This window comes from Protopterus annectens, chromosome 4.part0, assembly GCF_019279795.1.
Source record: "Protopterus annectens isolate FY-2018-M chromosome 4.part0, PAN1.0, whole genome shotgun sequence".
Classification (NCBI taxonomy): Eukaryota; Metazoa; Chordata; order Ceratodontiformes; family Protopteridae; genus Protopterus; species Protopterus annectens.
In genome coordinates, this window is record NC_056733.1 from 46,678,324 (window position 1) to 46,703,855 (window position 25,532).

The 25,532-nt window shown below is 41.8% G+C and overlaps 1 protein-coding gene across 1 annotated transcript in view; it reads right to left on the reverse strand.

Annotated features, from left to right (window-relative positions):
• The window catches only part of RNF213 (ring finger protein 213), a gene marked incomplete in the record, with an annotated part of 2,890,576 nt that overhangs the window by 1,028,887 nt on the left and 1,836,157 nt on the right, over nucleotides 1-25,532 (reverse strand). Inside the window, 1 exon segment of the mRNA XM_044069632.1 lies at nucleotides 12,142-12,272. Coding sequence (XP_043925567.1) covers nucleotides 12,142-12,272 — 131 coding nt within the window.

Below are 25,532 nucleotides of genomic sequence, written 5' to 3' on the forward strand. Positions count from 1 at the left end.
TAGATAGCTATGATTTGAATAGGTGTTTTGTCAACCATTAACTACACTTGGAGCGTCTCCTGTGCATCATACTGTTTGACCAGCCTGGGGGTGTGTATGTCTTTGACAAATATTGAAACACCACCTCCTTTGGCTTTGTGGCCCATGGCTTTGCATTTGAAAATATGGTAGGACAAGTAACCTGGCAAAGCTAGGGTGCTCTCCACAACTTTGAACCAGATTTCGGTAACTGCACAAATGACAGCATCTTCCAGGGTGAGGAATGCTTGCAATGAGTGCAGTTTCATGTTAAGACTCCTAGCGTTTAGCAGCATGACCTTTAAATTTCATTTAGAAGAATTTTTCACGTTGGTAATTTTGTCCTCATGACTTTGCCTAAAAAAGGCACTATGGGGGATGGAAAGAGCCTTTGCCAGAAGCCCAGGGGAGACAGATGAAGGCCATCTCTGCCAAAGCATTGTGGTCTGTCAGTCATGTCCTCTCAGGCTGTCAGGGTACTGAATCCCCTTGGAATGATCCCAAAACCTAAGCCAATTGTTAAAATCAATAATTTTCTGTTTGTATTGTGGCATCATTCTGGGTGAGGCTAGGATACTGCTTAAGGCTAGGGGCATACTAGCCTGGGACACATTCAGCGAGCTCAATCATGTCTCTTTTCATATAGACCAGAGAGGTACATCTAAACCTATTCACACCAACACGGACTATGACAGAGGCAAAACAGTACCTGTTGTTGAAAGACTTGAGTGTGTGAGTGATATGGCAGATTCTAGCACCTGACAAGCAACATACCATGACTTTCTCCTTGTCTAGCCTAGTGAGCGGCACATCTGTGCAACTCACAATAGTGTCTTATGACTAGTATGTTGGGTTTGTGGCTAGGCCTTAGAGGCTGTGAGACACAGGCATGTGTACTATGTATGGTGCTTGGTGGTGTGGGTTGTAATGTGCATGTGTGCTTTTGCCTTGGAGGTCTCTTTTGTTTAGGCATGTTTTTGTTGAGAACCTCCACATATGTAGGAATGAACTGTACAGGTGTGGGTGGTGTTAGAGATGTGGTATTTGTGCAGACAACCTTCTCAGTGCCAGATGTACTGGCTTGTGAGAGATAGCAAGGATTCTAAGTTCTTAATGTAATTGCATCTCTCACATATTGTGTTCCTAGGTGGTAGAAGAAGAGGATTTGTCTGTGTACATGAGGCAGTTGCTACACTGTCTCAGGATACCCATATCAACCAGACTAGCAAGAGAAACCACAGGAAATTGTCTGTCCATGGTCGTCAGAATCTGTGGAAGAGAGGTCAAGGATGGTAGAGCGGGTACTATCAGAATAGAATGCCTACAGGTGTGAGTAAGGCTGGATAAAATTCAACACAGTACGTGCAAGAGAGGGCGTTAATTACACAGGAGTGCTGATAAAGGAACAACTGAGATGCTTCACAATGGGTTAAAACAGGGCAGCAGCAGTGTGTGATGAGCAAACAAGAACACCACCCTGCAAACACAGGGTTTAGATACCAGAAAAGATGGAAGAATCTAGAAGCTCAAGTAACTACCCAATCCTGCTTGCCCCTGCACTTTCAACTGATCACTCGTGCTAGAGAAAGTCAGCCAGCCCTGTTACTCTCACTGACAGACAAGACAAGCCCCTACCAGCATAAGATGGCTGCCAGAAACACAGGAAACTCTACAAGTAAAACAATCAGGCCTGGATAAAGCAGGACACTATCCAGAATATGCTACCTGACTAGAACACAGCAACCTCACAGAAAAGCACAGCTAGAGCACTCACAAACAGAAAATACAACTCTCAGTATGAAAAAACAGTTTACAGTTAAGTAATTCAATAAAAATGCAATTACAATAATGAAACACTATCTGGCAATAAAAATACAGTTAAAACGGTATAAAACAGTACAAAAATGCAGTGAAACAGTAGAAAAAGCTTTATAACAGTGAACAACGCAGTAGATTAGCTGTACAGCACAACTATAACCATTAAGAAGTGCAATTCAATGAAATAAATGTAAAAAAAAACTTATTCTGCTCTTGCAGCCTCAGGGAATTTCTGCTATGTCCCAACGATAAATCACTATTCCTCAGCTTGATAAAAACAATCACATCCCCCTGCAAACACAGGGTTTAAATACCAGAAAAGATGGAAGAATCCAGAAGCTTGAATTACTAATTCTACTAGGCATCTTAGATATAAAATAAGCTGAATGCATGCCTGGTCTGCATAGTTTAGTCTGCATCTGTCTTTGTATGTGGATTTCTTGTAGCACTTCATTGTTAGTTATTACCCATGGTTTTGTTCACTTTTGAAATAAGCACTTGAATTTGAACTGCAGTTAGGGTTGCCACCTTTTCAAATGCTCAAAGTGGAACATTTTTTGAAAAAAAAACGTGAGATTTTGTAGGACAAAAGATAACCACGACCAGTGCAGAGAACAACACTTCACTTTTTCCCAAATATAAGCTTATTTGGAGCATTTGAGTTGCTTATGCTATTTCATATAACATTTAGGCATCTCAGATATAAAATACGTGTTTTGTGGAACTATTAAAGAAAACTTATGAAATATTTTTAAACTAAAATCTCAGGATATTTTTTCCATTTTTTTAGACCCCCCCCAGGGCACAACTGCCCAAAGAGGGGCAGGTGGTAACCCTACTGCAGTACTGCAGACATCCATTATTAAATAACCACATGCTGTTTTTCCATCACAGAGGATGAGAATTCTGTGTATCAGCTACTGTTTAAAAAAATCCAGCACATAACAGAAACAGGATGCAAAACTCTGAAGAACTTTTAGATTTTCTAAACAGAAAACGGTGAAGTCTGTTTAGCCCCAGAGTCTAATTTGAAAGAGCTTATAATAGACTGGAAACTGTTCTGCAGCCCTTCAACTCCATATTCTTCCAGACTTCAAATGTTTCCCCTTGTCTAATTAATCTAGCATCAATGCAAATGGACCTTTATATTTTCTCCATCTCCTGCAACGTTGCTCTGCCTTTTTTTGGCTCATTACTTTCTTTTGCTGTGAAACTACATCTGTGCCACTTTTTCTTGCTTGCCAAGTTTTTCTTATTAACTAATGCTCCAAAACTCAAAGACGTGCAGCAATACAACGGACACTTCGACTACTCTCTAATATCTCTTTTCTTTTTGTTGCTGTTCCTCACAGGACTCCAGCTTTTCTACCTGCACCAAGTCAGCCCATTTATCCAAGGAGAACTGGAGCCGGGCATTTACAGGCAGGGCAAAAGCCCTACAGCCCAACTCTTTCTGCCTGGGGATCCCAATTGGCCCACTATAGAGTCATTTAAGGATCTGGGTATATGGTTAAATCCAACGTTGAGTTTTTCAAATCATATCAACCAACTGGTTAATGACAGTTACAGAACTACAGATTGTATAAAAAAATTATAAACTCTAGTAAATCAGAAATTAAGTCATTGCTTTTAGTTACATTAAACCCAAACCTGAGTGCGAAATAACAATATGGAAACCTTGCAAGAAAACAAGCATGAGTAAACTGGAAAGAGTACACTGGAAATATAACAAGGGCCTCCATGGCTGTGAACATTTAGGTTAGTATGAAAGACTAAAATAGCCAAACTTGTGTCTCATACAGATGTTGAAGAGGAGATCGTATTCAGGTATATAGGGCATTTAGAGACAACTACCTCTGGGAATGTTTGGGGTTATCACAAAGTGCTAGAGAATCATCAGGGAACTATGTAGAGAAGATTCTAAAGGTATGAGAAGTGTACTAATTGGTTCTCTGTCAGAGGAGCTGATGTATGGAACAGACTACCAAATTACATTAAATCAAGTACTAGTTTAGATATTTTTAAGAACAGCCTGGACTCATTATGGGAACAAGGCTTTTGGTATATTGGCAAGCTAGAAGGGCATTAATGCCCGTGCTTAAAATATTTTTATGTATGACCTGGTAAAAGTAACACTGTAGGGAGAGGGACAGCTTGCTGGTCCTGCTAGCAGCCTACCCTCTACACCAAGAAACACCCCCTCAGCAACTCTTCCAAGCTGTAATACTGCTGTCTCCCAAAGGGAAGCAGGTAACCACATGGGGAGTTCCTCATCTTTATGAGTACAAATGCAGTCTGACAACTCAGGCTCAGCAGGCTTGGACACCACTGGGTGTAACATCTATATCTCTTGCTACATGTCACAAATGTGATGAGCCAGATCTGCCTATTTCCATCAAGGATGGGTGATCTGGCAATGGCTCCTCATCCCCATAATTCCTGTGCAGTTCCTACCAGTACCTTAGCCGTTAAACTCTGGTTACCTGCACAGTGGTCAGAGTTTTATCTTCCTACACCACTTATCTAGGATACTTTCATGACCGTTAACCAACAGAGGCACCAGTGAATTATTTGCACATTATTATACTAAACTCATAGCAAGCAGTTAAGCTGAATGACCCATGAGCCCAACCTCCAGAATTCCTAACACAAAGTGAATGACTAAGCTATGCTTATGTGCGATAGCCAATGTAAGATGCAGTATGGGCTGCTTAAGAAATCAGCAGGTCAACTATTCTTACTGTTATCATTTTAAAGTATAAAAAAAAATAAAGAAAGAAATAATCATAGGTTGGTACTAAGCTATCGGCCCTAGGGCCTATACAAGCCTAGCCATAACAATTCCCTGGCTATTTCTTCCCACACTATTTACTTCCCTGGACCCCTAGCAGGGCGACTAACGTGATCCCCGTGGTGAATTTTCTTTCTCCCATTCAGTCGTCAAGGTTCCTCCTGAAGAGGGCCAAAGAGGTGCTCTGCTTGACATGTAAGGGCAGTCTATTCCAGAGTCTGGGGAGTCTCTGGGTAAGGAACCTATTCCTCCAGCATGTTTAGTTTAGTTTATTGGGATGACAAGGTTTAGATCCCTGGAGCGTGTGGCTCTGAGGGACTGGGATCTCTTTAAGTGTAGCATGTGCAACCACTCTGGGTTTGACATGGCCTTGTATGTTAAGCAGAGATCACCTCTGAGTAGATATGTGACAGCGTATAGCTGGAGTTTTTTAAGGCGGTCAGCGTAGGGCATTTGCTTTAGGCCTGTGATTCTTTTAGTGAGGTATTTCTGCGGCCTTTCCGGTTGTTGCAGATCTCTTCAGAGGTACATACCAAATGGGGCGTTCTATAATGGGTCTAATGAGGGATGAGTACAGTGGGACAATGACCTCTTTTTTCCTGGATGAAAAGCCCTTATTGATGAGATGTGCCACATAGAAGGATTTCCTGACTGTTGTGGCGATGTGATCAAAGGTGAGACCCACTGTCCACCTGTGTCCCCAAGTCTCTTATCACACTTTCGGTGTTTAGTGTACTGCCACCTATGTGGTAATTCATGGGTACATGTTTTTTCCCAAAGGGGATAACAGGTAGTTATGTAATCACCATAAAGATTGATGTATGTGGTCCATCTTGCCTCACATTCTTTACTCACTGGTTCGGGTACCCAGACTGGATCCGGAGCAGCACAGTCGGTCAATGCCTCAGGAACGCTGAAAGGAAGAACTGCGAGAGGAATCGCGGTCTCCTGAGTTGCGGGGGCCTCCTTTGCCTCTAGGACGGCATCTTCCAGAATAATTTCCCCCTCCTCTGCCTCTGGAGGGGGACTCATCTTGAGCGGCAGGGAAAGACCTCTGGGACTTCTTGAACCACATTTTCCCTCCTCTCTGAGCCTTGGGGTAAGGCCTAGAAGGAAGAGAGAAACAGGTCCCTACGGCAGATAGGGTCTTCCCCTCCTGTTCTCATCTGGTGAGGGTGTCTTTCACTTTGGTACCGAAGAGTGAGGACCCATCAAAGGGGGCGTCAGTGAAGGAAGACTTAAAGGCCTCCGCGAAATGACACAGGCGCAGCCAGGCTTGCCTTCTGAGAGCTACACCTGAGCTGGCTGCCCTACTCGCCCCTTCGGCTGCATAGGATATGAGCCTCAAAGATGAGTTGACAATGGAACCAAGGGTAGACAACTGGACGTTAACAGTCTGCGCTACCACCTCTGGAATATTACCTGTCAGAGTGTCTCCTAGCTCCTTAAGGAGATCTCCCTAGAGCAGAGTAAAATGACAAAGATAATTCAGCGACCGCAATGTAAAGGTCTACGAAGACAGGGTATGCTTCCCATACCGGTCCATAGTCCTGGACTCCTTGTTAGGAGGATGGATGGAAGAAGAAGCCTCTGCAACTTCCTGCTGAGTGGTTGCCGCCACCACCAAGGCATCTATGGAAACCCCTTTGGTCAGGAACTCTTTCCCCGGGGGAGCAGAAAAAAACTTATTTGGACGTCTGGGCACCGGTTCCATGGAATCAGGGGTCTCCCACACCCTTTGACAAATCAAATCCAGGAGTTCATCGAAGGGTGGAGACACCCAGGAGGTGGAAGGTTGAGCTCCGAAGGCCTTGAGGAATACCGACTCCTCCTCAGAGGGAGTTTTGGAAGGCCAGTCGCCTCTCTGCCTCAAAATCTCCAGGATGTCAGAGAAAGAGACATCATTGGAGGATGACTTAGGGGACCCCTCAGACTCCTCGAGGTCGGTATCAGAAGTGAGGGACTCGTCCTGGGAGTCTATGTGCTTCCTCTTGCACAACTTCTTTCCAGGGGGGATCCTCAGGCACCGACTGAGGGGCCCTCAGAAAGTTGGGGACCGCTCATGGTGGTATCCTCAGACCTTCAGGCTCCGCCATCCATGGATAGGGGGGGCGTCAGAGGATCTAGCCGGGGTGAAGGGGGAAGGAGTGACCGATCCGGGTGATGTGACTGATGATCTGGCCAGTGCGCTCCTCATGACCTCGAAGGCAGGTCCCACCGAATCCGAGGACCGACCCTTCTCCGAGACCACAACCGAAGTCAGGGTTCCCCGAGCCGAAGCACTGAGAGGGAGACTCGGAATCGACAAGAGTCCCGAGGTATCCCCCTCGGGTCCGACTGAAGAAACTCGAGTACCGAAATCAGAGGACGGAACCGACATGGTTGGAGCAGACGTCGGCTCCGATAAACTTGCAAGGGGTATCGGAGCCGACACGAGAACATCACTCGGCGCGGAGCACTCCGGCTCCGATGACACAGGGGTGCTCGGAGGAGGAATCATCGGTACAAGAACAGAGACTGGCTCTGGAGCCGACTGAGCCAGAGCCGAGAACAATTTTGCTAACACCGGCGACTGCAGGAGCCTCTGGACCACCCTATCCACATCCAAATCAGACAGCCTAGAGGATATGGAGGAAATCGAGGGAGATTGGGATCTCCTACCCGGAGACTCAGGCCTTACACTGGGTGACCGGATCCGAACCGGTTCCAATGATATCGGGGCCGAGGTTGACTCCAGTACAACGGATACCTCCTGCGGTCCCGAGGACAATGGAGCCGAGGAGGCAGTATCCACTTCTGAAACTTTCTCCAGGGGCTCCGAAGAGACAAATGGAGCCGGAGATCTTTTCTTGGCCTTAGAAGTCTTAGACTTAGTACTAGAAGAAGCGTCTAAGGACTCCTCAAAAGAAGGTTTAACCAGGCCCTTCAAAATCAACTTATTTTTTCTTTCCTGCAGTACCCTGGGGCTAAAAGCATGGCAAAAACTGCAGGACTCTTGCAAGTGAATAGCACCAAGACAATAAACACAGATAGAATGCCCATCTGTGATGGATATCTTGTAGCCACATTTAGAGCATTTCTTAAAGCCAGAGGGTTTATGCTCTTTTTGCTCTTTAGACATAATAGCACACAGCACCCACTCAACCGACAACGACAGACATGAGAGGAAGGCGGGAAAAACCAAACCAAGAACAACCAAGAAACTCTAATTTAAACATTGCTTTAGTGCAGCAAGGAATCTAACTACTGACCAACAAAAAACAAAATTTTACACAAAAACACACTGGAGAGGACTAGGTCCTCTAATTTAAATGGGCCTAGCCCGCCAAAAGAGGGATACCACACAAAAAAAACACAACTCGCTCACACAGTACACTAACAAAGATAACTAGCTATTAAAATAGCTTTTTACTAGAAACAGACTGCTAAATACTTATGAAAGTATAGAAAGGGTACTTAGCCACAGCCAAGCGAGACCACATCCTAACTCTACGAGCGGCAAACGAGATCTGGGGCTAGGGCGAGGTGCATCTTGGGATACCGGGTTAGCCCAGCCACTTAGAGGCTTCGTGCTAGAAAATAAGTTGGCCGAGTCGGAGCCGATTCTTGTCTCTGAACCAGTGAGTAAAGAATGTAGGCGAGATAGGACCACATAACATCTATACATTTCTTTGCATTGAGCTTGAGCCCATGGCTCTGGCACCAGGCATCTGTTTCTGTAAGGCCCTTTTGTACAGTATCCACATCATCTGGGTATTCAATAATGGCTCCCAGTTTGCAGTCATCTGCGAACTTTGTTAACCAGAGTCCCTTAGTGTTGGCCTGTACTTCAGAGAAGTAGATGTCAAATAAGAGCGGTCCCAGGACTGAACCCAGAGGTACTCCACTTGTCACTTGTCTGGAGCTGGATTTGGAGTCGGCTACTTTTACAGTGTGGGTTCTGTCAGTAAGCCAGTTGGCAAGCCATGGAGGGATGTAGGGATTAATGCCCAGCTTAGTAAGTTGATCTATGATTCCAGAGTGGGGGATGGTGTCAAAGGCCTTGGCGTGGTCCAGAATGGCTGTGTGGACCGCCTTACCCTCGTCCACAGCTCTGGAGACTGATTCGAAGAAGTCAATCAGGTTCAGGAGACAAGATCGGCCCTTCACAAACCCAAACTGGGTGGGTTCCAGAGTTTGTAGGTTGCTAATGTCTTTGTTTATAAGTTGCATGATAATATGTTCCATGGCCTTGCATATCAAGCTCGTCAGACTGATGGGGCGGTGGATCCCCCCTTGTGGGTGGGATAACTATAGCTGTGAGCCACTCAGTGGGCATGAAGCCTGAGGTCAGGCTATGATTAAACAAGACACTTAGGTGACGTGCCAGTTAATTTTGTAGTTCATGTAATACACAGCCCAGGATGTCATCTGGTCCCATGGATGCTGTATTTATAGCTTTGGAGTGTGCATTATTTACCTGTGCGGCCATTATTACTGGAATTTGGCAATCTTCTGGTATTGAGATGGGCCGTTTAGAGGGTGAGAGGGGGGTGAATTTGGCACTGAATTGATCTGATAGGATATTGGCAATATCCTTGGGATCAGTACATTTAATTTCATTCTGTTGTAGCTCAGCAGATCTGAGCATTGCCATTTAGATTCTTGACATAGTTATAGAAAGCCTTGTGGTTGTCTTTGGAATCTTTGTCAATTTTATTTTCATAACTAGCTTTGGAGGATTTTATGAGGGATCTCAGCTTCTTACTGAGGCTGGTAAGGGAGTTTTTTGCATCCTGGGATTTTCCTCTTTTCTGCAACAGTTTCTTCCTTTTGTTGTAAAGTTTGTTTATGGCAGGGGACCACCAGATTGGCTTCCTTTTGTTGGAGGAGAGCATCTTGGTTCTATTTGGGATGGCATGATTCATGCATGAGTGGATGTGCTCATACAGTGCCTTAGTGTAGTATTCAGCAGTCGAACATTCAGTTCCCGTCTGCATGGGTGTCACAAAGTTTGTCACTTCTGACTTGAGTAGCATGAAGTTGGCTTTGGAGAAGTTTTTTTATAGAGGATTCCTTACTGGGGGGTGGGGGGTGGGATGTGGATGTTAAGGGTGATTACTTATGGTCAGACCTGACCAACGAGGGTGTGACCATATGTGTGGGGCATCAATTTCCCATGTTGGTAATGACCAGGTCTAGGATATTGGAGCCTGATTCAGGGAGTTGGAATTTATGAATTCCAAGAACCATTGGGCAAGAGTTGGCACAAGAGTAGTTTTCTGAGTTAATGATATGGTAGTTGAAATCACGCAGTATTAGGGTGTTTGATTGTATCTTAATATTTTCCAGTATGTTTAGAAAGGTATATTGAGAATTGTGGGGGATCTGTAGCAAGCTACAATTTGGATTGCAGTCTTACCTAGTGTTAGTTGCACCTGGACAATTTCAGACACAATGTGTTGGGCAACTAGCCTGGTGGTGTGTATATCCTTGGTCAATATGGACACTCCTCCACCTTTAGTGTTTAGCTCCTGGTTTGGTGGCTGAAAAGTGTGGTAAGAGTTGTAGCCTGGTATTGCAGGGGTGCTCTCTGGAGCCTTGAACCAGGTATCAGTTACTGCACAGATATCGATGTTCTCCATTTTTAGGAGTGCCTAGAGAGAGTGCATTTTGAGGTTTAGACTTCTAGCAGTGAGTAGCATTACCTTCAGAATTTGCATGCTTGTACCTGTTACGGTGGTGGTTTTGTCCTTTGAACTTTGCCTAAAAAAGGCACTATAGGGGTGACAAGAGCCTTAGCCAGTAACCTGAATCCCAGGGGCAATAGGTGCAGATGATCTCTGGCAAAACATCGTGGTATGTCAATCATGTTGTCCTAGGCAGACAGAAACTGGCTCTCCTTTGAATGACACCAGAAACTTAGCCAATTGTTGAAGCCAATCATTTTATCCTTATAGTGTAGTATCATTCTGGGAAAGGCAGGATGCTACTCAGGGCTAGAGTCATACCTGCCTGGGCCACATGATCCAAGACCTCTTCCATATCTCTTTTCATGTAGTCCAGGGAGGTACATCTCAAGTCATTCACTCCAACATGGACAATGACAGAGTCATATTTGTAATTGTTCTGGAGTGACTGGAGTGCATACGTTATCTGGCGGATCCTGGCACCTGACAGGCAGCTGACTGTAATTTTCTCCTTGTTCAGCCTGTTGAGTGGGACATCAGTGGGCCTGACTATAGAGTCACCTATGACTAAAGCATTAGGTACACTGTGTTGCCTTAGGGGCTGTTGCTGGGTGGCACACTGGTGTTGTGATCTATGTGACACTTTGGTTGTGACTGTGTTTCTTTGCATTTCAGCTTTGGATGTCCTTGTTGCTTGGGCAGGTTACAGTTACGGGCCTCCGCATATATGGATTTAATGTTGCTATGTGTGGGTGTTGGTGGTGTGGACTTAGAAGGACTATGTTTTGGTTGAGGTGTAGTGCGGGTGTTAACCTTCTCCTCTTGACTGTCTAGCATAATCTTGGGTGGAAAGAGCTTTGCTTCCAGTTTGGCTATGTTAAGTGCATCTCTCACAGGTTGCAGTATTGGGTGGTAGGAGGAGGGATGCCCCAGCATGCCCAGATTCACCAGGTGGACAGGCAAAATCACCGGAAGCTGACCTTTGGACATGCCTGGTTTTCTTGCTTTTTTTGTAAAGTACAGGAGCTGTTTTCCCTAGCCTTAGCAAGGTACTTTGCAATTATAGGCTGTTTAGTGTTTACGATTAATTTCTCCTTATTAACAAGGAGAGCTGAGTGCTTGTATCAGTTTAACGCTTCCTAGTGCCTTCCAGCAGGTATTAGAGCAAGTGCTAGTCACAGGGATGCTTAAAGGTAAGATGAAAAAAAAAATAGTTTATCCTAAACACTGCAGTGTGCACTAGATAAGTTTCATGTGAAAATAGGTAACTTAAGTTTCACCTGTCTAAAAAGTTAAGTTTTAGTGGAGAGTCACTATTTTTAAAACTGCAAGATAGATTGAAAGGGGGTGGTCACTTTTGTATTCTGGTACTATGGAATACAGTAGGATGGCCAATAAATTTAAATAGTTGAAGGGGAGTGATTTCACAAAATGATAATTTTGTGCTTACTCACACAAGCCAGTGAAAGCAGGGAGGAATGAGATGTATGGTCAAATTAACATAAGAGGCAGGCAACTAGAAAGACAGTGGTATTTAAGAACACGACAGTAAGCGGGTGGGTAAGTGGGGAAAAAAATTTCTGCCTTACTCACAAGAGACAGAGCTGTGGTCTCTTTTGAAGTTTTAATATGCAGTTAAAATCAAAATACAAGTAAAACACAAAGTAAAGAAAACAAATTGCAGTATTCAAAATATAAAGAGGCAATAAAGAAATACAAAATACAACAAATAAAAAGCAAACTAACCTTTCCTTCACAGCAAAGTGTAGCAGAGTCTGGTGAACTTTTCTAGTAAAGCTCTGAATCTATTACATCTCTTGCAATCTATTATAACTGTCTGCTTACCTTCCATGTAGCGAGTCTGCACCCACAGTTCATCCAGGTAGTCCTTTACCCTTCCACTGAATGGCATAAAGTTGTACTCGTCTAGGTCAAACCTTAAGTTATTTTGGACAAGAATCAGTCCTGATTCAGAGCTAACCAAAGAAAAGGAAAGTACTAACATTAGAATGCAAATGTTTTGTTTAAACACACTTTTGCACTTGTGTTCATTTTATTTTCATTCCACTCCTGCTGGAAAGTCAAGCCAGGTATTCCATCCCTCTAACTATACTTAGAATCCACCAGTTGAACTGGACCACTTACAGGATGCTTTGCCTATAGATCCTCATAGTTTGATATTTTATGATCACAATCCCAAAGCCTTGTTTCTTTTTTTTCTTATCATCCTCAAGTTGTCACTTAAGACATAGGCAAACATACACTAACAGAAAAGGAAACAAACCATATTAACATTTTTTCTTTTGCACACTTTATACAGCACAGATTTTTATTTCTTTACAATCATCATCAGTCCAACATTATATAATTTGCTCAATTCCTGCCTTCCCCTACACCTCATTCCTCTACCCCTCGAACATTATTCTGCATATAGTGCTCCCACAATTTTCCATTTATTTCTATGTAATTTGTTCCTTCCTATTTCAAAGATCCCTCTTCCAGTTATATTAGCTCATTTATAAAATACAGTTGGTTTAGGCCTTGATTTCCATTTTCTAGCAATTGCTTTCTTGGCAAATAACGGAATTAAACTTAATAAGGCCTTACTCCCAAGCCTTGCTTCTTAAAGAAAAGTAATATTCTCTGAAGCAAGCACAGTCAGACTGTTATGGCAGGCTGACTGCTACTTGCCTGCTACTTTGAAAACCTATCACTTTCCACCCAAAGCCCACTTTTTTCACCAAGTGATTACTTTCAAATGAAGTGCCTGTGATGACTGCCTGTTTTGTCTGTAGCATCACTTAAGGGACTTATATATTCCTGATAAGGTTTAAGTCACCATGCTTTCTTACTCAAACACTTTGTTCAGGAGCTGCCTGCTTCTATCAATTCCACTAGACAAAATGACTCTTGCTGTACATCTGCCTTACTGAATTTCAACTAAGTGATGTAAGACAGTACCAAAGCAGGCATGTTTCATATTTCTTTTAAATAGGAAAGTATTAGAAAACAAGTACAACCTATAATGGCGAGCACCCTTTAAATGTGTTTTTGTTCATGTTTGTCTCAAAACTACTCAAAGGAATGTCAAAGTCAGCATATCAGTAAACTAAACATTCTATTACTAGCATTAATGAGTAAGTAAAGGCAACATTTAATCTTGACAGTATATCAAATACTAGTTTACACTGGGTGGATTATAACCTTAAACATTGTGCATGTTTTCCTTGCATCTTTATTTATTTGTATTAGTTACGTATTTGTTTGACATTTGTTTACCAGGATAGTCCAACCGGGTCAACAGAACCCATTTTCAGAGGAGGCCCGGGAAGAAAAGCTCCAAGTACAGACATATGTAACAATTGAAAACAACAGCACTCATATCTTAAAGTATCATCACATGAGTTTGAATAAAGACAATCATATATTACAGTACATTTCTTACAGTTTATATAGAAGAATAAGCAGATATCACATCACTATATGTAAATTAACTCTGAGAAGGAACTCAGTAGGAGTACAAGTAAAACAGTATAAAGTATGAGTAAACCACTTGAATATAGCAGAAGAAACAGCTGAGCATAGAAGATGAAGTAGAAGTGAGAGTAACCTGGAGTATTGCTTCTGCACAGCCATGTGTTATTTGAATATTGTTTTAGTGTAATTTTGAAGACTACTAAGCTGGGAATTGCTCTAATAGCTAGGGGGAGAGAATTCCATACTTTTGCAACAGAATATGAATACAGACACTGTCTTGGTTTTTTGAGGGTTTAGAGATTGTTAGCAGTTATTTGTCCTCAGATCTTAGGGTTCTATTTGGTTGGTATGGTTTGATTAGGTTGCTTAAGCTGGACAGACAGAGGGTTTATATATTAAGCTGTGCAGCATTAATGACTGGATATAGTGGAGTTGATTAGGGAATTCAAGCTAGTCAAGTTCTTGTAGTGACCTACAGTGATGTGCATGGTATTTATAGTTAGTGGTAAACTTTGCCACTTTGTTGTAGCACTATTCCAATTTGGATTTAATAGAAATTTTAAGTTGGCAAGAATAGTGGCTCCATAAAGTAGGGAAGGAAGCAGGAAAGTTTTAGCCAGGGTGACTTTAGTTGAGGTGCTTAGGAAGTGTTTATTTCTATAGAGAAGTCCACATTTCTGGTGAGTTGTCTTTATATTCTGCTGGACGTGGAGGTTGAATTTCAGTCGATTATCAATGGCACTACTCAGTTTGATGTGCTGCGCAATTTCAACAGTTGTAGTGTCTGTTGAGTACATCTTGAATTGATATGTGAGATTTTTTGGGTGAAAGAGGACCAGTAAGGCTTTTTTAGGGTTGAGGAAAAGTTTAACATTAGTAAGCCAGGTTCTGACAGCAGTAAAAGTTTTTTGTGTGTCAGAAAATAGTTCAGAAAGTGTGCGAGAGGTGTACAGAACAGTGGAATCATCTGCATATTGAATGAGAGTTCCAGGGGATGACAAAGTAAGTTGTTAGTGAATATATTAAACACTAGGGGGCCAAGGATTTTACCTTGTGGGACTCCTGTACGGTTAATGGAGAAAGAGGGAGAGTCCATATGCCCATTTTACAGCTTGTTTCGATCATGTAAGTAACTATGAAACCATTCTACTGTGGTATGGGAAAAGCTTAGGTTGGAGTGTGTGTCCAAGATGCAGGGCATGAGCGCTTTACAGAGGTCAAGGAATACTGAGGATACATAGTTTCTTGCTTCTCTAGCTCTCTAGCCCTGTTTATGGTGTCAGTAAAGGATATTAAGGCCATGGATGTGCTATGGTCAGGGTGAAAACCGTGTTGAGTTGGTGTGAGTAGATTATTCTGGAGTAAGTATTGCATGAGCTGTTGGTGGATGTATCTTTCAAGAATTTTAGAGGTAGGACACAGAATGGATATGGGACAGGAATTGAAAGGTTCTGCAGAGTTTCCTCCTTTGTGGGTGGGGGTGATATGAGGCATTTTCCATATGCTGGGAACTTAGAGATTTTGATATATATCTATTTGATTAGAATACTGACTGGGTAGGTGATGGAGTCAGTGGCTAGTTTAAGGTATTGCAGCAGGAGATTATGTGCTGAGGTGGAGCAGGGTTTTAGTTTTAGAAGTCTTTTTATGACAGTTGTAGGTATCGGCTGAAATGAGAAAGTGGTTGAATTGTCATCATGGAGTTCATGGCTGTTACAGTGGACAGGACTGGAGCTAGATGAAGAGATATTACTGGTGTTGGAATTTGTAGGGTTGGAGCTGCTTGACATTAGGTTGTCTACAGATTTTATGAAGTGCTTGCTTGTTAACGTTTTCAGCTACTAGGGATGGTGGGGAATCTGAGGTTGAGCATTGTTCCTCATTTGTACTTGAGTTAAGTACAGTTGATATAGAAGACAAGAATTCTTTGTGGTTGGATTTGTGTTCAAGTTGAAGGTGGGAGTAGTAGGATTGCTCATCTTTGTTCACTATCTTTTTCATGTTGTTGCGGAGTTGCCTGAAATGGATGAGATAACCTTCACTTTTATTTTGCTTCCAGGTGTCTCAAGCTACATTTCTTTGTTTTATAACATTTTTAAATTATTTGATTAGCCATGAGGCTGTATTCTTTTTAATTCTTTTAGTATGTACAAGGGCTAGAGCATCATGTATACATGGAATGGTGATACTGAAATATAGCAAGACTTCAATGAGAGGAAGAAGTTTTAGCAGTGCCCAATTTACTTTCTTAAGTAGATCATTAAATATGTGCTGACTGAAGTTAGTTAGGTTTTGGACTTATCTCAGAGTAAGGTTTTTGGACTGGTGAGTGTTGGCTCTAATTGCAAATGCCGATAGATGGTCACTAATGGAATTAGAAAGGGTGCCTGTGGATGAGAAATCGGTTGGATGTGATACTAGGATCCAGTCTAGTGTATGACTGTTGAGTGGAGTCTTTATTATACCTTGTGGGGCTTTTGATGAGTTGTGAGAATTCATAGAAGTTAATACTATTTGAGGGTGAGTCAGATGCAATAGCTTGCTAATCTTTTTACATCTGTTAGTATGACAATCTCATGTTTTTTCAAGAACAGATATATTGTGTCCTGGTGGAATATATACAACTATAATACAGATGTGTTTGGTTTTGTTGAGGTTTAGGAGGGATATTAATAGTTGAGCATTAGAAAATTTGGGGATTTTGTTTGTGTAAGGCGTAATGTTGAGTGTGGTAAGATATTGCAGGGCCACCCCTCCGCCCTTCATGTTAGATCTGTCCAATCTAACTATGGCAAATTTGGGGGGGTGCTATTTCACAGTCTTCTATGTTAGGATGCAACCATGTTTCTGTTAGGGTTAGTATATCAGGTTATTTTGGTCTATCCAGGCATGTAGTGGGGATATTTTATTACATAGACATCTGAGGTTAAGTGTTGTTCTATTTAGATTTTTAGGACAGAATTTGGAGGTAGGTTAGTAGAAAGACCTGGGCTAGGATGTATGTCTCCACTTTGTAACAGAATGGAAATTAGATATGAGTACAGGCCAATTGTGTTTTTTATGTAAGGTGGATGTGTGAGGAATAATGGCGGGTTTACAGTGTGCTATGGTGAAGTATTTGGGACTAAAGAGATAATGAAGGGTACAGAGAAATATTTGGCAAGAGATGTTTGAGAAGTTGCATTGTTTATATGGGTAACAGGTGGTGGAGGTTACTATGTGTAACTATGTAACGGAGCTTGAGAAGATAGTGCTGTAATAACGGCAAAGATTATTAGTACAGAGGTAAGACAGGACACAAGAAACATCAATGGCAACCCTCAAAGCACACAACCTGTTGTGAGAGACCTGGGCACTTAGGTTAATAAGAATCTCACATTCGACCATCATGTAGCGGCAGTTGTCAGAAAAGCCTTTTACTTGGTTCATCTCATAAGTAATGGGATTGCATCCAGAAAAAAAGGAGATTATTACCTCTCTATACCCCTATCTCATTAGACCAATAATTGAGTATAACGCCCCATTTGGTATGTACCTCTCCAAACATCTGCACCAAATGGAAAGGCCACTGAAATACCTCACAAAGAGAATCTATAGCCTCCAACACCTGTCCTATGCAGACATGCTCAAATCACTAAAACTCTTCTCGGTATCATACAGATTGCTCAGAGGTGATCTGTGTCTCGCCTAAAAGGCAATCACGGACCCTGCCCTATTACAGATGCTCCATTTCCTAAGTCTAAATCCTCACACACTACCCACTGAAAAGGCCTGAACCTAATATGTGACATTAACAAAACCTGCTGGAAAGACAGTTTTCTCTCCCAGAGGCTGCCCCGTCTCTGGAATAGACTTCCCATACACTTCAAACAGAGAACCTCACTGACCCTCTTCAAGCGCAAATCTTGATGAGTGGATGGGAAACCACAAATTCATCCCAGGGGTTCCACCTGTGTCCCTCATTGACAGGGGCAACAGGTTCTGACTGAGATTTCTTTTTGAGGATAAACTCCTGGCTAGGCTTGTAAGGGTCCTAGGGCCATTAGCCTAGTAACCTCCTATGATCGTGAGGGTAAGTTTGAGATAAGATAAGTATGTAATGATGATGATGTTTAGTGCAAGGTGGAATATAACAGTTGGAAAGGAGGCTGAAATTTTGCAGGGGATGTAGTACTTATTAGGTAAAGTATTCTGGAAGCAGGATGGAAGAAAGTTAAGTATGTGTGGTGTTCTGTGATTAGTGCTTTGACAGTGTGGGTGTATTAAAGTAATTAAGTGAGGTGTTACGTGATTGGTGTTTTGGGAGTGTGGGTGGAGTCTAACATATAAAGGTAGGAGTAGTCAGGGTGGGTGGGAAAGGGGGGTAGGGTAGGGGAGCAGAGACAGCCAGAATGTAGTAAGGGTGAACGGAGTGGGTCAGACCCTGGCATTGGTAGGATTGGACCCTAGTTGTGTCTCTTTGGGAGGCCACAGGAGCAATCAGTAAGCCTCTTAGTTTACACTTTTACTACAGTTAGTTATAAATCAAAGGAGCAAACCTAATTATTATGAACACTAGTATTTAATTAAGACACCAATCAAAGAGAATTACAGAAAAGTGGCATGAAGTGAAAGCAGAGGGTGTTGAGGAAATAAATTATCTGGGCTCAGTAATGTTCAGTAGTAGACTATGCGGAACACAAAAGAAACAGGTACAACACAGCTGTAAGTTCAACATAGTTAGAGGGAGCTTAAGCCACGAAGATAGCTGCAATTGTAGAGTTGCTAGGAGCCTTGGGTATTGTGTGGGTGTGTCCTGTACTTTACAAACCAAACAGGTTTAGCACCTGAATGGAAAAAGAGGAGAGTGGGGAGCTGAGTATGGTTAGAGGCTACTGTGATAAATTTCAAAGTATACTATATTAGGGACAGGATAGAAAATATATTGTTAGGAGAGCAGGATGAGAGGGAATGGTAAAACAACACTGTTGAGAGAGAGGAAGAGCAGCTGTGAGCTTCAGGGTTGAGACAATATGGTGAGAGAAAGGTAGGGGTAAGAGAAAAAGAAAAAAAAGAAGGTGTGCAGAAATTGACTGTGTGTAGGAGAGATATGGTGGAGGCAATCACAGGGTAGTTAGTAGCAATATGATAGGAACAGGAGTAAAATTTGTTGTGTACAAGGTGTAACAAAAGCAGTAATTTTGTGTACACTTTACAAAAGTTGCCAGTAATAACAGCAAAAGCAGTCACTTTGTGTAGTACAGTACAGTATGTAGTCAATACATTAGTAGTTTAAAAATACTGCTTTAAAACATGTTGTACATAATTCAGTATCCATGTATATGGTACATGGTAATCTGCCTACTTTAACGTAGGCAGCAGGTAAGTAGTCTAAAAAGCAGTTTATCCAATTGTATTAGATAGTCCAATTGTATTGAAGCAGATGAGTTGTGCAGTGCTCATATGCTATGGCTATAAAAGTGTTTAAAATAGTTTATACTGTTTTTTTTAATGGAACTTGGCCTTAATAATAATAATACATGTCTACCTAGGATAACAACATACTTTAGCAGATTATGTACACGTTATTACTACTGCTATATAGTCATACCAAGACAGAGTAAAACATTTAATAACCAGAAACATAATCACGGTAACTCAGATTTTGTAGGATGTTGGATATGCAGGACAACTATGCACATTTACAGGTTAGCTGCACTCTTTTGCTATGACTAAGTAACCTTTCTAAGACAGAGTAAAACATCTTTGAAAATAAGTAAGGTGACTCAAACTTTATGATGTAACAATATTGCAAAGTGAGAAGGTTGGAAGAGGCTATGAAAAATAATGGAAACAATAACACAGCTTAACAGCAGCAATTATCTTAAGATACCTGATAATCTTCTAAATGTAAGCTGAATACAAGTGTTACATACATGTACATGCAGGCTCATTCAAACAGTTCATCTGCTGAGAGAATCCACTATTACTAGTAAATGCACAGTCCTGGCATTCTACCTTTCTTTCAAATTCATAGGTGTTTACTAGGTTAATGACCACAAGGGCCTTTTTAAGCCTAACCATGCATCCCAAATCTCTGACAAGTTCTGATACCCTTGATAAGTGTAAGCAGAGGTTTGGGAAATGAACCATTCACAAGTCACCTGTGTCCATTAGAGACATAGCTACCAAAACAGGAATTTCCAGTTTCCCATCCAATTGTTCAAGCTGCACTTGAATTGGGTTAGGGAAGAACTCTGCTTCACATAGATGAGGAGCCTGTTACACAGACTTGGTAGTCTCTGGGATACATACACATCTCTCCAGCAGTACCTATCTATATCACAAGCAAAGTAAGTATTTAGAATGGGTAATTCTGGTGCAGTTTGTTTTGTGGATATGCAGGAGGTTCATCAGAGTGGGGTATGACAATGCCCATCATACCAGGCATAGATCTCCCCTCAAAAGCCTGTAGGAGACATCATACAGGGGATAGGGCCTTAAAGCGGTCTGCACAGGACATTTTGCTTATGCCCTGTATTCTTTTAGTGAGGAACATCTGTGGACATTCCAATTGCTGAATATGCCTGGTTAGGTTCATACCAAACCAGGCACTGTAATCAATGACAGGTGTGATGAATGCCGAACAGAGTGGAACAATGACTTCCTTGGACTTAGATGCCATACCTTTATTTATAAGTTTTATAACATAGAATGATTTCCTCACCACTCCTCACCACTGTAGACACATGATTGTCAAAGTCTAGATCACTATCTATGTGTGCCTTTAAGTCCCTGACTACTAGGTCATTTCTAAGGGGTGTGTTGCCAATATGATAGTTACCAGGGATTTATGCATTTCTTGGCATTTAGTTTTAGTCCATGGCTCTGACACTAGTTGCTTGCCTGTATCAGCTCCTCCAGGAGAACATTTGTGTCTGAGTGAGATTCAATGACAGTTCCTAATTTGGAATCATCTGCAAATTTAGTCAGCCAGAGACCACTGATATTGGCCTTGGCTTCTGAGAAGTTAATGCCAAAAAGGAGTGGTCCAAGGACTGATCCCTGAGGGCCTCCTCTTGTGACTGGCCTCTTTGCAGAGGTGGATCCCCAATTCTAACTTCCTGGGTCCTGTCTGTGAGCCAGTTGGCTATCCATTGGGTGACATACGGGTTTGTACCCAACAACAATGCCGAAGTGGGGTATTGTGTCAAATGCCTTGGCCAGGTCAAGGTAGGCAGTGTGAACAATTCTGCACTCATCCATTGCTTTGGTGACCTTCTCGAAGTCCACCAGGTTGAGTAGGCATGATCTGCCCTTGATGAAACCAAAGTGGACTGGGTCGAGTGTCTGGATGTTACTATATCTCTGTAGATCTTCTCCATAATTGTTTCCATGACTTTACATACAAGACTAGTGAGACTTATGGGTCTGTAGTTGGCCCACCTTTGTTCAGAGGGTTGGCTGTTGCCTTTCTCCATATGTAAGGTATGAAACCTGTTTGGAAGCTACAGTTAAATAGTAATTCCAGAGGCCCTGATAGGTCATTTTTCATGCTACTTAGAAGGCATCCTGGGATACTGTCTGGGCCCATTGATGCAGTGTTCTTAGTCTTGCACTGAGGACCTGTTCCCTAGTAATAGTAGGGGGAGTTATATTTGATGATAATAGCAGACAGAAGGTTGAGGGGGGAAACAGGAGTAAAGTTGGAGCTGAATTTATCAGCCAGCAGGTTTTCTATGTCTTCTGGCTCAGTATAGGTGGCTGCATTTACAATCAGCTCTGCACACAATAGTGCATTGCCTTTGAGGTTGTGGACATAGCTAAAGAATGCTTTGTGGTTGTCCTTGGCCTGGCAGGCCAAACTTAACTCAAATTTGGTTTTGGTAGACTATTTGACTTTAAATGTCTCACTGTGATGTCCCCTCTCTGGGCCAGTAATCAAGGGGCCTCGATCCTCACCACTGACACTGGTGGGAGACTGCTCACTTAGAAACAGATACTCTCATTATTTTCAGATGCAGCTCTCTGCACCAAGTCCAATTCTCCTTAAGAGCACACAGGGAACACAGTCAGCCCGGGGTCTGGATTTCTTTATATTTGTCTTCCTTCAGGACCTCAGTAAGGCTTCCCACTAGCACAGCTATAGGGTTAAGTCCTCAGCTGAGTGTCCAAGCCAAATCCTCCAGCATGTTCTCTGTCAAACCAGTGCTTTGTGTCCCACAGTGTGAGATTTAATTTTCACGCACACATACACACCTGGGAAAGGCTGGCACAGATTTACCCACTGTGCCTCCTTATCCCCAAACTTAAGGCAGTTATCACTGCCACCAGACACTCCCCCAGCCAGCTACTCTAAGGCCCATACAAAGGGTATCCAATTATACTGTGCAATATTAATACTAATACAAATGGCAGTAGTTGATCTCACAGCAAGACTCTCAGGAAGGGCTCCACAGGGTCAGTACTTAGATCTATAACTTTGCATACTGATATTTCTACTTGTGCACACCTTTCCGCTAAATGCTTTTGCCCTTAAAGTGCTATTAAAATCTAACCATATAAGAATTTATTTTTAGCTTGGTCTACCTTGTAACCTAACATTTTATCTATATTACCCTTTAACTCAAGCACTTTGAGTTCAACTCCTTCTTTCTTATGAATTATTCCTTCCTGTGTCTTAAGTAGCTATGCATGTAGCCTGGCTACTTTAGAACGGACTATATTTTCTCATAATTTCTCATAAAAAATAGCTTCTGCATATCCATCCCACACTTTTATTATCTGACTCCTCTGTTGCATGGAAAGCTCACTGCCGCCACCCATAACCAAACAAACCATCTGTTTTTAAAATATTTCTTTTGACAAAAATGCAGGTTAACTCTCAAATTTATGTCAATCCTTTCCTTGATGACATTCCCTGTCATGAGCAATGGAAACTGGTCTTTAAAAAAAAGAGGATATGTTATGTAATCTATCAATAAAATATACATGCTCCATGCATATCACAGTCCTGCCTTTTCTGAATATGATATATACCTGTATGTCAAATGAGTATAAGTGTTTGTAGGAAGCCTTAATGTCTCATGCATGTCTGACATTCCCATTAGCGCATATATGAATAAAATGTCCTAGCACAAGAACCCAGCGAGTTCTAGGACCAGTGTGACTGTGCCAGCAGATAAATGTGACCTAGTCTCATGCCCAGAAAACCATCCCCTCCTGTGCTATTTCTAGCTACAGTTTGTTGAGCAAACCATGTTGGGACGCACACATTTACAATCATGCATGCCATCTCTTTTCCTAATACAAATCTACCTTTATATCTGTTTGTATTCCCAGCAGGCCAAAAACATATTTCTTTGCAAATAGTACAGTGTAGCAACACCACTTCAGCCTCCTGATGGATATAATGAAAAAATTATACTTAAGAAAAAAAAATGTATATCCAGGGTTCAGTAGCTTTAAGAAGCCCAATGTCCTTCAAATATGTTTCTTGCAGTAATTCAGAGAGGCTTAATGTTCCTATTGTACACAAATACATAATTCTTCCTTTTACAGGCTAATACGAATTATTAACATTCTATAATAAGACTGCAAATGTTACTTGCTATACAGCTGACCTCTGTTACAGTCCTTTTCTCTCTGGCTTCAGTCCTTAACTTGTGTTTATATAAGCTACAGATAGGTGCTACATTATATTAATCTTACACAAACTGCAAAAAAATCTTATGAACGCTTAAATAACCTAAATATGAACAATTTTCAACCACAATTTATACAAACATTTAAAAGTTACAATATTTTAAATTTTCATTTGTACACTTCCAAGTACAAATAAATATGGTCTTCAAGAGGACAGAGATTCTGGATGAACTTGTATAGCATTCTTAGCTGTAGCTAGAAGAAGCCTGTGGTGTCTCCCAATGTATCATTCATTCATTTCAGTCTCTGCCTTCCTTCTTAACTTCAAATTTCTGCCATGTCTATTTGGTCAACTTTTAGTGACAAACGTACTATCCTTAAATAATAGTTATAAAGAGCTCATGAGTCTTTATGCTATCTGCGCAACAGCTATTGTGGAAGGATCACTTGAATAAGTGGCCACTTTATACTGACTGGAGAACATAGCGGATAGCCCAAAAACTAAAAGGTAAGACAATTTATCAGTACAGAATGCTTTTGGCAAATCAGAGAAAATACAATAAGCTATCTTGTTAAGTGAACACAGTGCACTGTCAGAAGTGAAAGAATATGGCATGTAGAGAAGTTAGACAGATATCCATGCAAGTAATGGTGAAAAACATGCACACAGTTATAAAGGCGGAGGTATTGCTTCATAGGTAACAAAGAAGACCTGAACCCCTGTTAGCTAAATGGGTTAGGTTCAACACATTTAAGCTGCGATCTTTACTGGTTCTGGGAGGAAAGGTGGTTTCTATATCTATATCTGTTGCTCCAATGTAGACCCAGTATTTATTTCCCAACAGGCTTTTCTTTATCATAGGTGGGAAGGTAGTCAGTGCCTATATTATAACAGGAAGACAATGCTTTCTTGGACACACCTCTTATTACTGCAGTGTTGGGCACTATTCAAGAAGCTGTTAATGTCTAAACTCTTCCAGGCTTGGTCAGCATTCCATATACTTTTTTAAAAGGGTGGGGGCAGGCAATTTAAAGATTCGTTCATGTTCTAAATGAGTTATGTTGGGGATTTCTGTATTCACAAATTTGTGAAATGGCCAGGAAGTTTCTTTAAAAATGGGTTCTTAAAGAGTTATTTGCATCGATGGACACCAATAATATCCCAGGATGCCTCCTTAACAGCATGAAATATGTCCTAGTAGGGCCACTGGAATCACTACTTAACCATGGCTTCTAAGCAGGCTTAATGTCAAGCAAATGCAGGTCTGCAACTGTCATTCCTGTGCACAAGGGAAGGCCATCTATAGACCCAGGTAAGTACAGACTCACATGTCTGACTATTCTCATGAAAATTATATAAAAAAATGACAAAGGAAATCTTCAGACAATGGATTCATCTCAGTTTGGTTTTGTAAACCAGGTGAATTGCTTTGAGGTAATCAAAGTAATGGATGAGGGCAAAAAGGCGCATAATGTCTACCATGATCTCATCAAAGCATTCAACAAAATATCCCTCTCAGGCACTATAGACAAACTCACAAAATTAGGTATAAACTCATATGCCACCCTCTGAAGAGACAGCTGGCTCACTGATAGACTCTGCTGTCCTAACTTCTTAGATCCTCTCTCCACAAAGTGGCCAGTCCCTAGTTCAGTCTCTCAAGGATCAATACCTGGGCTCCTCCTTTTTGGAATCTACTTCTCTTAAGTCAAAGCCAACATTAAGTGCCTTTGGCTAACAAAGTTTGCAGATGATTGCAAACTAGGTCTAGTCACAGAATCCCCCAAAGACACAAATACCATCCAAGAAGGTCTGAGACAGACTAATAACCGGTGCTAGAACCATGGTCTAAAACTCAAAGCCAAAAAATCCATAATAGTATCCTTTGGGAAGACAGCTACCCCTGGAAGCTACCACAATGACAACACAATCCTAAGAGCAGAACCAGTGGTCTTTGATTTGGGAATACATAGAGACAGTAATCTGCCCTTTGACCATTCTGTATTTATGGTAGTAAGAAAATCATTCTATGTTGCGCAATTCATAAGCAAGGGTATGACATCTAGGTCCGAGGATGTCAACTGTTCCACTGTACTTAGCCCTCATCAGACCAATCACTGAGTACAATCACCTC